Genomic DNA, 16,546 nt, shown 5'->3' on the forward strand with positions numbered 1-16,546 from the left:
AATTCCGCAATCAGTGCAGGTGTTCTCAGTGAATCGGTGACAATAGAAACTAAAGTAACATTCGAAGGAAGGTGATGATCAGGGCAATTTGTATAAGCTGTTGGACGAATTAGATGTAAAAATACGTAAGTCACACGAGAGTAAAATCTACGGTAAGTTTATTATATACTGTACTACATGTACAAGTATTTCTAGGTTTATATAGTGGATGAACAAGTGTAAGCGAAAAATAAAGCCTATTAGAGACTTTTGAAATATTGAGATAATAAGTGTATTATTACTTTGATCACAGCTGAACCAAACAAGTTTTTGTTATTATGTGTTGGCAAATGTAATTCTTTGAAAATAGTAACGTTACTTTAATTAAGTTAAATGTAGATCAGGGTGCAGAACACTTGCTTTTAGGAATTACTCTTGCCGTTGTTGACCCGATTCTATATATCTTCAAAATATTTTTTTATACTCTGAGAGTTGGACTAAGCAAAACTACTGGATTTCGTCTTTTTTCTTCGTTCAGTTTCAGAGAAGGAGATCTTTGTTTGTATTTCGTTTAGGGTCCTATGTTAAACTATGTCCTCCTGTGAGAGCCATTTTGGATCGGCACTAAAACACATATACCACCATAATCTGATTATTCAGGTACAATACCAATGCAATCTGTCGTACAAAAGTATACACTTTTTTTACAAGCACTGGTTCGATGACACTAATGGTGGAAGTTTTACCTTGAGTGTTTCACCAGCCCACTAACCACCACATTTGTGTTGACATGAAATATCACATGTCCATTTTTCTGTACATGTTATGTTTATAAAATGTAGAATTATTTGGAGCTATAAAGTTTCCATTCGGGGGACCCATGATTGCTTTAGCCTTTTTTTTGCACAAGTTTTTATGAAATACTCGACGAATTCGAATATGATAAAGTCCTTTAACTGTATTGATTCGATCGTCACTGATGAGTTTTTTTGACGAAATGCGAACCCGGCGTACACAATTATAAGCCTGATATATATTTTAACATAAATAGTAGTCTCAGCCAGCACATATGAATTTAAAATTTTTTATATATTTCTTAAAACTTTATGATGACAACCCTATGAATTAATTATGATATTTATTATTTAGTGATTATTAAAACCAAATTCAGTCATCTGTATATATAATTAATTGTTTCCTTATGTTTTTTAAGGTGTACATATAGTTGCTAAAACTATACCCTTTTGGGTAGTGCTCCACAATTAATGGAGGAATATACAAGAAACTGCACTATTCGCAGCGCATTTTTTTTTTATCTATTGTTGGAAATGATCCTTTATTCCGAAGAATTGTTTATGATCCTTTTATCATGTTTTTAATGACGAAAAGTGAATCCGAAATGTGAAAAGTTGAATGATTCTTAACCGTGGGAAAATCATAATTCATTGGCCAATTAAAATAGATTTAACAAATAGATGCCGCCAAATCCTCTCGCGTGAGTTCGGAGAAATCGCGGGAATTGAAATCATTGATTTTGAAAACAAAGATCTTTGTCTGAAAAAATAAACAAACCATTTATATTTTATTTTGACAAAACTAGCACTAACCAATCATGCCACCAAAGAAAAGAGGTGCTGGAGAAACAAATGGAGCGGGAAAGCGAAAGAAGAGGAAGAATAGTGATGATTTTGAGGAATTTGAAGATGAAGAAGTTGATAATTCTGCGACCGGCGATGCCGTAGTAGATCATAAAGACGGCGACACCACTGATTATTCTGATGTCGTGAGTTATCACACGAAACACTACACCCTTTTCGATATATAACCAATCTTTAAAAATGTGTTGTTGATACAAGGATGTTAAAGTTCAAAAAGCCCTCCAAACGATAACGAGAAAAGGGGAAATGATTGGTTTATCTGAATACCAAAAAAAGCAAAACTATGATTAATATATATTTTAGGCTAGAATGTTCATGACGAATTATTTGTTCTACCTTGAAGTTTTTTTAACATATATAAACTGATTATTTGACTATATTTCAAACAGAACAGTGATTTTCAAATTAAATGAGAGTAAAAAAACTAGCTGGGGAACTGTAGCTCTTAGGTCCTTATGTTATTTTTTGACTATTTACGGACCATAGAAAAATCTGTAGCTCTATGGTCCTGAAAAAGTAAAAAAATAACATAAGGACCTAAGAGCTACAGTTCGTCAGCTAGAAAAAAACATGCCACCGCTACAAATTTTGGAAGAGTCACTTTTACAGTTCTTGTGTTATACATGCATGGTTTCCGCTAGTGTTCGCCATTTTTGCATTTTGAGAAAAAATAATAATTGTGGCGATTAAAATTCATCATTGGCGAAAGAAATATATATAACGATTTAATTTCATCCATCTTGTTTATTTATTTTGTTTTGGGTTTCTCAGACTTTACCTGACATACCCCCATCTTCCTACATGTACATGTATATCTATTTACCTGTCAATACTCAGAATTCACCTTGAACTTGTTAAGATTTTTACAGAAAATCAATAATCAACTGATTGCATTTTATAGCATTAGGCAACAAAGGACTAATAAATAAAGGTGTTAATTGTATTGTTTGACAAAATGATATGGTTAAATGGCGTCTGCACATATCACATAAGGATTTATTAACCACTTGATGCACATGTTTGAAGCAAACTTTTGATATTTCCTCTCCTTTTATTAACGATGGTCCTGGAAGGAAAACTATTGCTATGAATAAAAATGTTCAAATACAATAAAGTACTTCCTTTCAAGTCATGCAGGGTAAAAGTTTACTTCTCCTTTGACAAGTTTATTGCATTTCTGAAAATTGTTTGCAGAACATGATTTTAAAAAAAAAATTGTGACAAAGATAACAACTTTGTAGATTCCAAGTGTAACGGTATATTGACATGTATCTTTATTAAATTATCTTTATTTACATAAAATTTCCAGTACTATTTACTGCAGGCGATGATTATCTTTAAATTGGCCAGCGTTGTGCACTTCTGAAGAAAAAATAACACTAAGAAACGACACAGAATAGCGGCCAGATAATCTGAAACATTTGTTTATTTCAAATTCTCTCTAGGGGAGAGTAGAAAGCACCTATGTTTTAATAGAAATAATAGCATTTGATGGTGGAGCAACAACTTCTCTCACCAAAATACAATATTTTATCACTTTTCTATCTGAAACGGTCCCAATACCAAATTATGGTCCATATGCAAGTGTGGTCAATTATGTCCAAGGGACAATTTCCCATTCATTTATTATATTTGATCCAATGTATATACAGGAATAGCATGTGGGTTTTTATTGTTGCTTGATCAAGTAACAAGTCACTCCTACTTTTTTTTTTTTCTTTTTCAGAAACTAGAAGGTTCAATGTTAAGTGGAGAAGTCTTGTTTTGTGGTGGAACCAACTGGGACTTGATAGGAAGAAATAAACTACCAAAGAATGGTTAGTATTTTAACGTGTTGCCCTACAGTGCAGTTGTACCAACATAGGGATCACTTCTGTCAACTTGCTTTATTGTTATACTTTGTTTATTCTCAAATCTTTGAAAATGGCTTGATTGAGTACAAAGAATCTTGCACCAGAAATTAAATTTCATTGTTGAATCTGTTCAGTTGTCTCCAATGTCTTTCATATTGGAGGTTTGTAATTCAACCTTTTACACACTAGAAATATACATGTATATAACTTAGTTTTCAAAGCATTTCTTTACCAATTTTGTTCTTATAGCTTTAGAAACAAAAACTTTTGATAAATAGATAACTTTAAAATATCAAAATGTAAAAAGTATGTGGTTGGAAAGAAGTTTAACTTCAGGTACCTAGACATTCACATATTTCTAAGATGAATAGAAATCTACATTGTAAGTAACGGTATTGATGATTAACGAGAATTGGTACCAAAATCTGTTTATTTAGTATTACTAGTTTACATTTTGTATATGGACAATGTAGACACAGTCAATTATTTTATTTTTCTCCAGTACATGTACAAAATGTATATATATCAAGCGTTTTATCAGATTTGATCTTTCAATTCAGCCTGAGGCAGTGACCCTAACCTTTGGAATCAAGAATTTTATCAAATGTAATCTTAAATTTCAGCCAAAGGTGGTGGCCCTAACCTTTGGTGTCCACATAGGTTAGCCAAATTGGTAGGAGTCAAAATTAGAACTGTAGCTTCATCGACTGGTTGTTGTCATTGTGCTGTCATAACAACAGATGGTAAAGTATTGACTTGGGGTAAGTGTTTTATCATGTATGGTAAAGTATTGACTTGGGGTAAGTGTTTGATCATGTATGGTAAAGTATTGACTTGGGGTAAGTGTTTTATCATACATGGTAAAGTATTGACTTGGGGTAACTGTTTGATCATACAAGGTAAAGTATTGACTTGGGGTAAGTGTTTTATCATGTATGGTAAAGTATTGACTTGGTAAGTGTTTTATCATGTACATGTATGGTATAGTATTGACTTGGGGTAAGTGTTTTATCATACATGGTAAAGTATTGACTTGGGGTAAGTGTTTTATCATACATGGTAAAGTATTGACTTGGGGTAAGTGTTTGATCATACAAGGTAAAGTATTGGCTTGGGGTAAGTGTTTTATCATGTATGGTAAAGTATTGACTTGGGGTAAGTGTTTATCATGTATGGTAAAGTATTGACTTGGGGTAAGTGTTTGATCATACAAGGTAAAGTATTGACTTGTGGTAAGTGTTTGATCACACATGATAAAGTATTGACGTGGGGTAAGTGTTTGATCATGTTTAGATTTACAGTATTTAGCAAAATCTTTCAAAATGTTGGTCGTCAATCCTCTTCGCCTTCAACTAATACTTTATTTGGCCTTTTTATTTTTATGCCCCCGCTGTAACAGAGTGGGGGCATTAAGTTTTACACTTGTCTGTCTGTACTTACATTGTACATAAGAATGTTCTTACTGTACGTCCGAAAATTGGTTTCTGTTCTCTTACTTTAGTTTGCCTCAACCAAATGTTACAAATGTATATCTTATACACAATGCTTAAATTGTCCACAAAACGAGGATCAAGTTTGATTTTCGCCTGCATGTGTACTGTTCTAGTGTAATGACTTTTTCAAATGGAAAAATTGCTGAATTTTTCGTTACCATTCTCTTTAATTAGTTTGCCTCAACCAAATGTTATGAATCATATACACAATGCTTATTACCACAAAACACAGCTGGAGTTTAATTTTCCTTTGTGGCACATCTAGAGTTACATGAATATATATGTATGTCCCTTTGCAAATGTAAATGTTGCTGAATTTATGGACAAGTGTACTAGGGACACATTCTTGTTTTGTTGATGCTTTTGTATACTGACTTCATTCTAGCTATAGTATTGGTTAATGATGATTTAAATTGATATCCATTAGCTTTCCAAACAAACGCAACTTCAGCATCTGTTAACTTATCGAGGGGCCTGATGGGTTATTTTCGTTCTTCGTGATCCGTTTTTCTACAAATTTTTATATATATATATTTTTGTGATCCATGGTAGGACTGGTATACAAAAATTTTGATATTTCTATGTTACATGATGTAATTACAATTACATTGAGACAATATAAAAAATAAGATGTGGTATGATTGCTAATGAGACAACTGTCCACAAGGGACCAAAATGACACAGACATTAATAACTATAGGTCACCGTACAGCCTTCAACAATGAACTAAGCCCATACTGCATAGTCAGCTATAAAAGGCCCCAATATGAAAATGTAAAACAATTCAAAACTAACAGCCTTATTTGTATAAAAAAAAATGAAAGAAAAACAAATATGTAACACATAAACAAACAACAACTACTGAATTACAGGCTCCTGATTTGGGACAGGCACATACATAAATGATGTGGCAGGGTTAAACATGTTAGCAAACAAAACAACCAGAAATAAACTTTAGATTTAGGAGATAACTGCATTGTATTTTAATCTCCAACTGCATCATTTGGTGATTTGATAATGTTGATGGTTGCAAATTAAGTTTACTGGCCACATATTTATAGTGGCAGTAGTAAAAGATCGTAAAAGGGTATTTGCGACCATCAAATCCAATTAATGCTGTTGGAGCTTAAATTACAATATTGTTACCTCCATTCTAAAGAAACTGATAGAAAACAACGTCAAATCATACATTTAAAATCTGCCATACGTCGTCTGCACTTGTGCATACATTTTCATAGCATCAATTGTCAATTGATGCCATGAAAATTTGTGATGAACATGTATCTAATCATAATGAACATTACAAGGGATATTGCATAAGAGTAAGACATTTATATCATTAAAATACAATGTATAAATATACTACATGCATACAATTCACATATTTCAGGGAGGAATGAATCAGGACAACTTGGACAAGGGAGCACAGATAGAATTGACACTCCTACAGTAGTATCAGCTTTAGAAGGTCTCAATGTTATAGATGTGGCATGTGGAAAACAACATACATTATTTGTCACAGGTTTGTTGCTATTTCATATAATTTCAGGGACTAAACTTAACGCTCGCCCAGTCGCCCAAGGCGACCAGATTTCGGCTGGGCGAATATATTTAGTCATCCTGATCGCCCAGCTGGCGACTAAAAAATTTGAAGTAAATCCCATTTGTACCCTTCCCCCCACGATATTAACAAAGACTGTTCCCAAAAGGAAACCTGTTTTGTCTTTTCAAAGCGAATATAGAATATTTCCTGAAAACCAACACTATTAGAGAATGGCTTGGATTGAGATAGTATTTATTAAAAAAAAACAGCCATATTGTCAGGTCAACAGGAAGTTGAAAAAAAAATTGAAGGGAGACAATTTTGGCAGGAAATAACCTAAAATAACTATTGTCAAATCTTATAATACATTACTGATGGCAATAATTTAAATATTATAACCTAATTAAAAAAACTGTTTTGTTTCATACCATGAACATACATTTAAAGAAGAATCAGAGAAATTTGTATTTGAACATAAACAAGACTGTACTTTTAATTTTAACAATTATGGAGAAAAAAAGTAACAGTTCTAAGCTTCTGCAATATATGCAATGTATTGTTGCATCAAAATAATATAATCCTCTCCCATCTCACCTGTTTTATTTATAAAACTCCTTACTTAGGAGCTCTGGCACCCTTCTGCCCTGAGATTCAAGCTGGAAATGTGTTAGTAAGTATATAAAAAGTAATTTTCAGTTTTATTTTCATTTAGTCTATTTGTATAAAGATTGGTTGGGCTCCTAAAATTTCAACTTGGCTCATGAAAAAATATCTTAGGGGCCCAGCTGGCCCCTAGACAAAAACAGTTGAGTTTAGTCCCTGAATTTTTTACTTGTGTTTTACATGTAAAAAAAACTGTGCTATCTTCCACTAACATGACAGTTTAGTGTCAATCAATGATTTGCTTAAAGAGGATTATGTTTTAGGTGTTTTTATGTCCTAACTTGGGGGCATTATGTTTTTGGTCTGTGGGTCTGTTTGTCTGTCCTGCTTCAGGTTAAAGTTTTTGGTCTGTGTATCCATTCTTCTGTTTGTCTCTCCCGCATCAAGTTAAAGTTTTTGGTCTGCATCCGTTCGTCCATCCCTTTGCCTGTCCTGCTTCAGGATTAAAGTTTTTGGTCAAGGTAGTTTTGGATCAATTGGATTATCAACATGAAACTTAGTACACATGTTCCTTATGATATGGTTTTTCTCATGTACGTCATGGCGTCCGTAAAATTTACGAAGGGATGATTTCAACTTCACCATTTGGAACTCTTGGTTCAATAGCTTCCTTGTGGGCAGCAACCCTCTATCAAGAAAATCATGATAGGAAATGCAAGCATGGGAATATCGTATCAATTGGGAGATATATACTCCGTATCCAGGTGCTGCTGGAATGTTGCTACTTAGAAATGGAAAGTTCACAATTGGAAAGCTGAAATCATCTCTTTTGTCGTAAAGTTTTGTTTTCAACCAACCCTCATTGTCAATTTCTAGATGTAAGTCAAGATATGAGGCCGACTTAACTGTATCTGTAGTATCCTTTATCTCTAGCTCGATTGGATAGATGCGTTCCACATAGTCACCAAATTTTGAATTATTTGGTGAAAGAACATCATCTATATAGCGAAAAGTAGAGTTCAAGGATATTGTTAACTTCTTATCTTTCTTCCTAAGAAGTTCCTGCATGAAGTCAGCCTCATAATAATAAAGAAACAAGTCGTCAAGTAGAGGGGCACAGTTTGTTCCCATTGGAATGCCGACAGTCTGTTGAAAAACACGTCCTCCGAACGTAACAAATATGTTGTCAATCAAGAAATCAAGCATCTTGATAATATCAGTTTCAGAGAAACAAGTGGGGCATCTTTTATTTAGGACACATTCTTGTTTATTGAATAAATAAATACTAATTACTATTTGTTTCTTCATGCAATAAGGCTATTAAATCAGGGTTTACATGGAACATATATATCATGATAAATTTGTTGATTGCCTACAGCTGGACTCCTTTCAGATAAAATTAATTTTCCCTTAAGACTTTTAATGTTAACTTTCAAATGTATATTTGGGTTGTTATATAAAAATGCATGATTTCAATGCAATGAACGAATATTGCACCTTTCACAATAGTATTTTTGTGTTCCAGTGACCAGTGGGGCTTTTTTGCATATTTTACATTATCCTGATCATGAACAAAAAAAAAACTATGTGTCATTCTATTTTTCCTTAGAATTAGTGTTAAAAATATGTCATGAATTTAAATAAATTGTAAGAATATGTTGGACACTGAAGATTGATATTTGTATATAAAAAATTTGCTTTAGACTTGAATTTTAGTTTATTGAAGGACTTTTTGTATGATTTTTATAACTATACTGTAAATCTTTAAAATATTTGAATAAGCTGTCGCCACGATATAGCCTTTTTGTGCTCATGTGGCGTAAAGCAAACATCAATCAATCAAACTGAAGATTGATTTTATGTTTTTTCCAGAAAAGGGAGTTGTGTATAGTTGTGGTGAAAATAAATATGGACAACTTGGTCTAGGTCATCAGAGTTGTAATGTGTACACACCTACAAAGGTAAGAAATCTTTACCATTAAAGTGTTGAACTTTAACCTCTAAGCAATATAATGATACAAGGATATCAATTTCAAAAGACTTTTTTTTACCTCTCTTTGTTTTGGAAGGGCGAAAGATACCAGAGGGACAGTCAAACTCCATGATGGATAATAAAGTGACAATGCCAATGGCTATAAAAGACAAACAGAAAAAATAGTAGTACACATGTACAAGACACAACATGAGACAACTCTCCATCCAAGCCACAATTTATAAAAGTAAACCATTATAGGTTAAAGTTCAGTCTTAAACACTGAGCCTTGGCTCCCATGGAATAGGAAGCTATAAAGGGCCCAAAAAATTACTAGTGTCAAACCATTCAAACAGGAAAACCAATGGTCCAATCTATATAAAAAAACGAGAAACACTTATAAACCACCTCAACAAACTACATCTACTTATTATCAGATTGTGCCACGTATGTTTTAATGTCTGTTTTTGTGATTGTAGATCTCATTTAATGGACCACCAATAAAGAAAGTGGCAGCAGGAGGGGACTTCAGTATGATGATTGATATCAGAGGAAATCTCTACTCATTTGGATGTCCAGAGTATGGACAGTTAGGTAGGTACCAGTAACCTCTACTCATTTGGTTGTCCAGAGTATGGACAGTTAGGTAGGTACCAGTAACCTCTTCTCATTTGGTTGTCCAGAGTATGGACAGTTAGGTAGGTACCAGAAACCTCTACTCATTTGGTCGTCCGAAGTATGGACAGTTAGTTAGGTGACAATGCAAGAAACCTACTTCAGATTTCTCGAAAAAGTGGCAGTCCGAAGTTTTTGACCACCAAAATTTTGCAAAGGACAGACACGATTTTGGTATTTTTTAACAGAAAAAATAGTGAGGACCAGTAGATTTTCTTAAAGGACCACCAGGGGTGGAAATTCTCAAGATATCTGCAGTACTTAGGATTCATTGATTTAAGTTGATACTAATTTTCCTGAATTTTGGAAACATATTTTGAGAATATTTGATTTCATGGTTGTTCCAGTGAATGCATACATACAATCTTATATAGAAAATTTGCACTTTGTCAAGCATTTAAATTAGTAATTTATCAGTACCAATGTAATCTACGAAAATTGGTATCCTACAAATAATAATGAATCCATAGTTTGCTCTTTTTTCTGCCAGTTAGATCAGCTCAACACGATTCACAAACTATTATACATCATGCAAATTTAGGTTTTCTCCTCTAAAGGCAAGTTTTGTTTGACTAAAAATTTTACCATTTTCTCATCAATATCAAGATGATGTGGGACAGCAGCATGTGAAACCACTGCTTTTTGTTTCATTGCAATATTTGGTTGTAAATGTCAAAGTTTGATTAGAAAAGTTTGATAAAAAGTCAGTCATGAGGGTACCTTTATGACGAATAACGATAATAAATCTTGCCAAATGATGTTAATGGTAATATTTGTTGCATGGCGATAAAATGTACACTTTCCTATAGACTATAAAAAAATGTCTGATATTGAAGAATCATGTTAATTTTCTCCAAAAATGACGGTAACGATAATTATTTCAGACCTCTGACAAATTATGATAGGATATTTTGACAAATCACTGTAAGATTTAAACCAATTTGACGCTAACAGTAGCTGAAAACTACTTTTACTACCCTCATTCATCAACAGGAAAATTTTCGTCTTGAATTCTATGCATTGTTCAAATAGAATACTGCTTTGTATGCTGTAAATTCAGAAAGGAGAAGGTTCATGAAGGATTAAAATTGGCCCTGATTTTTTTATGTTTTTTAAATTGGGGCAAAAAATTACAAATTTCACATAGAAATACTTGTGATAATACTACTAAGACAAAAATATTTTTTCTGGCACTTTCCTATACTCTTTATGGAGCAATGACCCCTTAAATGAGCATAATTTGTATTAAAATGTAAATTTTGGTACTTTTTGTCCATAATTTGAATTGTTTTTGGCATAATTAATCTTGGTCTCAATCTACCATTCTACGATCTAAAAAGTTTTTATATTAACGAAATCTATATCAAAATTGGAATCTTTTGGTTACAACACATTCTGGATTGTACAAAAATGTAGGTGGCGGCCAAGCTGTTTCAAAAGCTTTTGGGTCTAAAAATGCACAAAAAATCATATTTTGACAAAATGTCCAAAATGGGCTTACTTTGGCGAATATCTTGTAGTCTTATGAAAAGAACTGATATTTTTAGCAATTATACTTTGGAAATAGACCCATTTACGAACTAAATTGAGACCTTTTTGGTGTTTTATGATAAAGTTGATATTTTAGGCCATTTTGTGCCATTAGTGAACCTTGTCCTTTCATCATTACATTGTTTAAAGATTTTCAGGAAATAAAGCTGTCTTTCAAAATGTATTTTTTTTTATTTATGCAAAAAATCTATCTTTAATATCACTTGTATAAGTTCCAAAATGAAAAAAAAAATATCACTAAAAGATATTAATTTACACTATTCTTGTGTTTTCCTATATCAATAACATAACATATCTTATTACAGGACATAACACAGATGGTAAATTCTTTGTCACCAGCAGTAAGTTATCGTTCAAATGTGAGTTACAACCCCGTAAAGTGAATGTCTTCATCGATCGTGACAGAGATAATCGTATTATACCTTTAACAGATGTAGAACTCAGAGATATTGCTTGTGGACATAATCATTCAGTAAGTGTTTACATTACAAACATATAGCTCATACTTACAAATCATACAAATACATTAAATTTTCTTTAAACTTTCTTTTCTAGCATAAATATATATCTTGCTCCATGTTTAAGGCCGTATTTTGACCTATAATGGTTTACTTTTTACAAATTGTAACCTGAATGGAAAGTTGTCTCATTAGCACTCATACCACATCTTCTTGTATCTATATATACCGGTAGGCATGACATACATGTACAGAGGACCATAATTTCCTCTTAAAACTAATTTATAAAGGAAAATTTTTATCTGAAAATTCAACATGTGGAGAAGAAAGAAAATGTTAATATTATGAATTTTTAAAACATCTAGCCACATAATGCAATATGCCTTGTCAAGTCAAACTCAATGAAAAATTAATTTTATTTAAAGGATTTATGGGGAGAAAAACCCTATTTATTCTTTTGCTTTGACAATACCACAGGAATCATAAATAATAAGTAAAGTTGTGAAAAAAAAATTAGAATAATTTTATAAATTAGTTAATCAGCATTAAAATCTGGTGAAAAATAAATGCTAAGATTGAGTAGTTCAAACTATTGTTCAATTTATGTCCTTTTTGAAATAATAAGGTCTATAATTTCTAAAATTGAAATACTTTGTGTCTAAAAACGCTTTGCTTAATTATATAAATTTTCAACTTAAAAACTTATTGAATAAAACTGTATCTATAAACAACACAAATACCATATCACTTTTAAAATACTTCATATAATACAATGTCAACTCATATATATATTTAAACTCTGTAGGTTGCATTAGATGCAAAGAAGAGAATATTTACCTGGGGCTTTGGTGGTTATGGTCGACTAGGTCACAGTGAACCAAAAGATGAAATGGTACCAAGAAAACTAGGCTACTTTGATGGACCTAACAGAGGAGCTAAACAAGTGTATGCAGGATCTACATTTTCTCTTGCAGTCAGTGAACATGGTAATATTTAATGTCCATTGTGGGAGTTTTGTAAAAAGCTAATGCGTAAAAGCTAAAAACCTTTTATTTTTTTTTTGGGGGGGGGGGGGGGTTCTGGAAAAGAGACTTTTCGATGCTACCATCTGATGTTCATAGATTTTTTTTTATACATTTCAATAAATTTTAAGAAACTTGAGACAGAAGCTTTTGTTTTGTAATAAACTAAAGACAGTATATATCTAGCAAAATTTGTTAAACACATTTTTCTTCATTCTCTCATATTTATATTTTACTTATAAATGGACTACTGCAGCAAGGAATTTTTCGTTTAATAGTACCAATATTTAATTCAACATTCCTTTATCATTTAAGGGGCATTATTTTTATGGGGCCAACAGAAACCAACAGGAGAAGCAGCTATGTACCCTAAACTTGTACAAGATCTCAGTGGCTGGAGAATTAGAAACCTTGGCTGTTGGTAAGTTTCATATTACTGTAGGTTCATATCATTGTAACTCTTTTCTTGGATATTACCAAACCACAAATTTAGACATTCAATAAAGCATAAGTTTTAAGTATCCAGGAAATACTATTTTTTAGCTCACCTGACAGAAGAGTCAAGTGAGTTATTCTCATCACTTGGCCTCCTTCCTTTTTGTTGTCCATTGCCTTCAACAACTTTGGCTAACATCTTCAGTACATCTACATTATGGCTAGTCTGTTAGCGCTGAGATTTTAGTTAAAACCCTGCAAGTGACAAGTGCATTTAACACTAATCTTAATTGACTATGATTGACAGTTTTCCTGACGAAGACCAGTGGTTGTCCCTAAGTACTGCAGCTTTTTAAAAAAAACTGTCAAAAAAAATTGAACCTTTTTTCAAAAATTGAAAATTGAAAAATAAACCATTTCATAATTTTGATTTGACATGTCAGAATTTGTCATAAATGGCAAGCTACAACATTTTCTTGAAAAGAAAATTAGGGGAAATTGACCATCTGTAACTGCATCTTAGCTGGCCTGAATATATTGCCAGAATCGCCCATTGGTCTTTTCATTTCATAATTTTAAAAATTAAATGATCCCATTGACTAACTAATTAAGTTATGAATGATGTCAACATTAGTTAATGAATATACCAGCCTCATGATGGTCAAAATTTGGAGGTAGGTTCAAACCATTAGACAACTAATTTGACCACAAACAATTTTTTTTTTTTTTGAGGAATATTTATTTAAAAAAAAGATAATAAAACAACACTTCACAAGGTTTTATAAATAAAACAATGTAAATAGTCATTGTATAGTGTCAATTTATATTGAGAATTAATTGATAATTTAAATGTTCTTTCATCAATGCCAGCCTGTCCATCTGCCTCAGACTGGTATATGTGAAGTATCTACTTTTGAATCATTGGTTTATCTGATGTTTTGGGAACTGAATGTTCTTTTTTAACATTTACTTACTTAAAGATAACATGTCATACCTTGCATGCATATATATATGTTTTATGAAATATTCATTTTACATGTATAAAAAAGGACAAAAATTATTCCTTAAAAATGCATGTTTCACTGTTGTTAACATTAGTATTATTTTTTTTCAGTAACAAAAGTATAGTGGTTGCTGCTGATGAAAGCTTAGTTGCATGGGGACCAAGTCCTACCTATGGTGAATTGGTAAGAATTTTATGACCAGTTCTTTATTTTTACCTATTGAATCATACTGTTTGTATATGGATAATCAAAATTTAAAAAAGAAGATATAAAGCAAGGATATTCCACAGATTGATGAAATATTGTTAAAAAAAGAAGAAACCAGAGTTGAAATTTATTCATTTAAAAGAAACTATCATATAAGTTTCTATTATGAAGAAGAAAGTAGAAACTAAAAAATATGAAATGTTATTGTGTTATTATTTGTAAATTCAAAATTTCTCTTATGTCTTTTTCATATTAGGAAAATTGCAGGATTGGTTACATTATTTGTATACAGATCAACTAAAATTAGATTTATTAATATTTTTTTTTTGCCAATTTAAAAAAAACAATAATCATCAATGCACACAAAAAAAAAATTTCAATATGCGATAAAGGTTTTGATACTTTGACTTTTTCAAGTCAATACACATTAAAAATATCAATAAATTAATCAAATTTCGTAGTAAATGGAAGGATCAAAGCACTTAGATTAATGTAATCTAAACATATATAAACTTTTTTCCAGGGATTTGGAGACACCAAGAAAAGTTCCTCCTACGCTCAGGAAGTGAAGACTCTGGGAAATATTTACATTCACGCAGTGGCTTGTGGTTATGGACATACGTTAATGATTGCTAGAAATGATACAGAGGAGGAGAAAAATGAGATCGAAAAAATGGATGTTTATACTCCATAACTATAGTAGTAATAGTATGTCTTTAAATAGATCAGGAAAATTTAATATTGATCTTTAATTGGAGGTTAACCAAAACTTTCACAGGGTATTTAAACAACACTAGTACCAGTTGTTTGAAATTTTTCATATTTTTTTTAGCATATTGTTGAAAATGCATAATGTTGGACACACAAAGTGCTTAGTACAAATATACTATGAAATGATATAACAGATGGAAATATTATGGCCTTAAAATTGTAATGCTCCAGTTGGGGGGAGGATTTCGAATTAAAAAATACATTTTGATGCATACAAAATGTGTGTCATGCGCATGTTTATTACTGATTAAATGAATTATAGACCAAATTTAATGAATTTTATAGACCAAATTATTTTGGCATGCTGCTGATAAACCTTTAATCATTTCTTGCAATTAAATGGTTAGACTCTCCAGAATAAGAAGTAAGAATTATTTTTAAAAAGTACTAATGGTTAAAAAAAAAATCTGTTGATGAGAAAGCAAATTAGCTTGTATTTGAAATGTTAAGTAAACAAAAAGAAAATTATATGATTAAATTATTATTTTGTTTTTATCTACCTCTGTCATTTCCACACATATATATATATGTAAATGTATGTATAAAATATTTCTGTGATCATGCCGAAAAAAATCAAATTTTAAAAATTCATCGCATATACCTTACAGCTTTACAATTGATGAATTTGATGTTTTGATGTTTCAAAATCCAATGCATTCTGGGTGATAATGTCAAAAAATTACGCTCAAATATTACAATTGATTGATAATGTATCGAACAATGGATACCACTAATGGCATAATATAGACAATGAAATTTCTTATAATCCTTCACATTCTGAAACCATAAATTACTTTTAAAGAATCTGTACCATAATTGATCAAACCATTGTTTGATAAGATCAAGGCCATTAGTATTATTGGTCAATTTCAGATTTCGGGGGAAAAAGCATATAGAGTTTTTTATTTTTATGGATTTTCTAAACATGCAATGAACTTGTCATATCGTAATAATTCTGGATATTCTCAGATATCATGATCATGTGCACTTTGGTTTATTCTCCTCTGAACCTCAATCAATAGACAATCAATTAAGTAATCGTTGTGGTACAGATATCTTAACTGTTTGTCAACAAACTTCATCAGATACTTGTATATTGATGGAACTTTCTACTAAAAAGATTGTAAAGTTTAATAATTAAATGACTCTAAAGAAATTATATGATATAAAAAACATTTGTGTGCAATAATTGATTCCTCTCTTTGTAATAACCAAATTGAAATGCAAGTTTAAATTACATGATCAAAATTTATTCAGAAATATTTTCTGTAAATCTATAATTCTTACATTGCAGTGTTTAAATTATGACAAGTCTCATCTTC

General features: G+C 31.6%; 1 protein-coding gene across 1 annotated transcript; it reads left to right on the forward strand.

Annotated features, from left to right (window-relative positions):
* The first annotated feature begins 1,470 nt into the window (after positions 1-1,470).
* LOC143057618 (protein RCC2-like) lies at positions 1,471-15,294 on the forward strand. Its single transcript, XM_076230952.1, has 11 exons — positions 1,471-1,762; positions 3,364-3,454; positions 4,114-4,251; positions 6,374-6,505; positions 9,002-9,090; positions 9,581-9,695; positions 11,633-11,799; positions 12,591-12,771; positions 13,123-13,228; positions 14,357-14,429; positions 14,977-15,294. The coding sequence occupies exons 1-11, from the start codon at positions 1,592-1,594 to the stop codon at positions 15,145-15,147; spliced, it is 1,434 nt and encodes a 477-aa protein (XP_076087067.1). The 5' UTR covers positions 1,471-1,591; the 3' UTR covers positions 15,148-15,294.
* The last annotated feature ends 1,252 nt before the right edge of the window (positions 15,295-16,546 follow it).

This window comes from Mytilus galloprovincialis, chromosome 13 (genome assembly GCF_965363235.1).
Source record: "Mytilus galloprovincialis chromosome 13, xbMytGall1.hap1.1, whole genome shotgun sequence".
Classification (NCBI taxonomy): domain Eukaryota; kingdom Metazoa; phylum Mollusca; class Bivalvia; order Mytilida; family Mytilidae; genus Mytilus; species Mytilus galloprovincialis.

What these genes read in the sequence shown, in the direction of transcription:
- LOC143057618 (XM_076230952.1), top strand. Translation starts at nt 1,592, where the DNA reads ATGCCACCAAAGAAAAGAGGTGCTGGAGAAACAAATGGAGCGGGAAAG. An exon ending in AAATAAACTACCAAAGAATG is followed by an intron (nt 3,455 to 4,113) that starts GTTAGTATTTTA and finishes CTTAAATTTCAG; the next exon opens with CCAAAGGTGGTGGCCCTAAC. An exon ending in TGGTAAAGTATTGACTTGGG is followed by an intron (nt 4,252 to 6,373) that starts GTAAGTGTTTTA and finishes CACATATTTCAG; the next exon opens with GGAGGAATGAATCAGGACAA.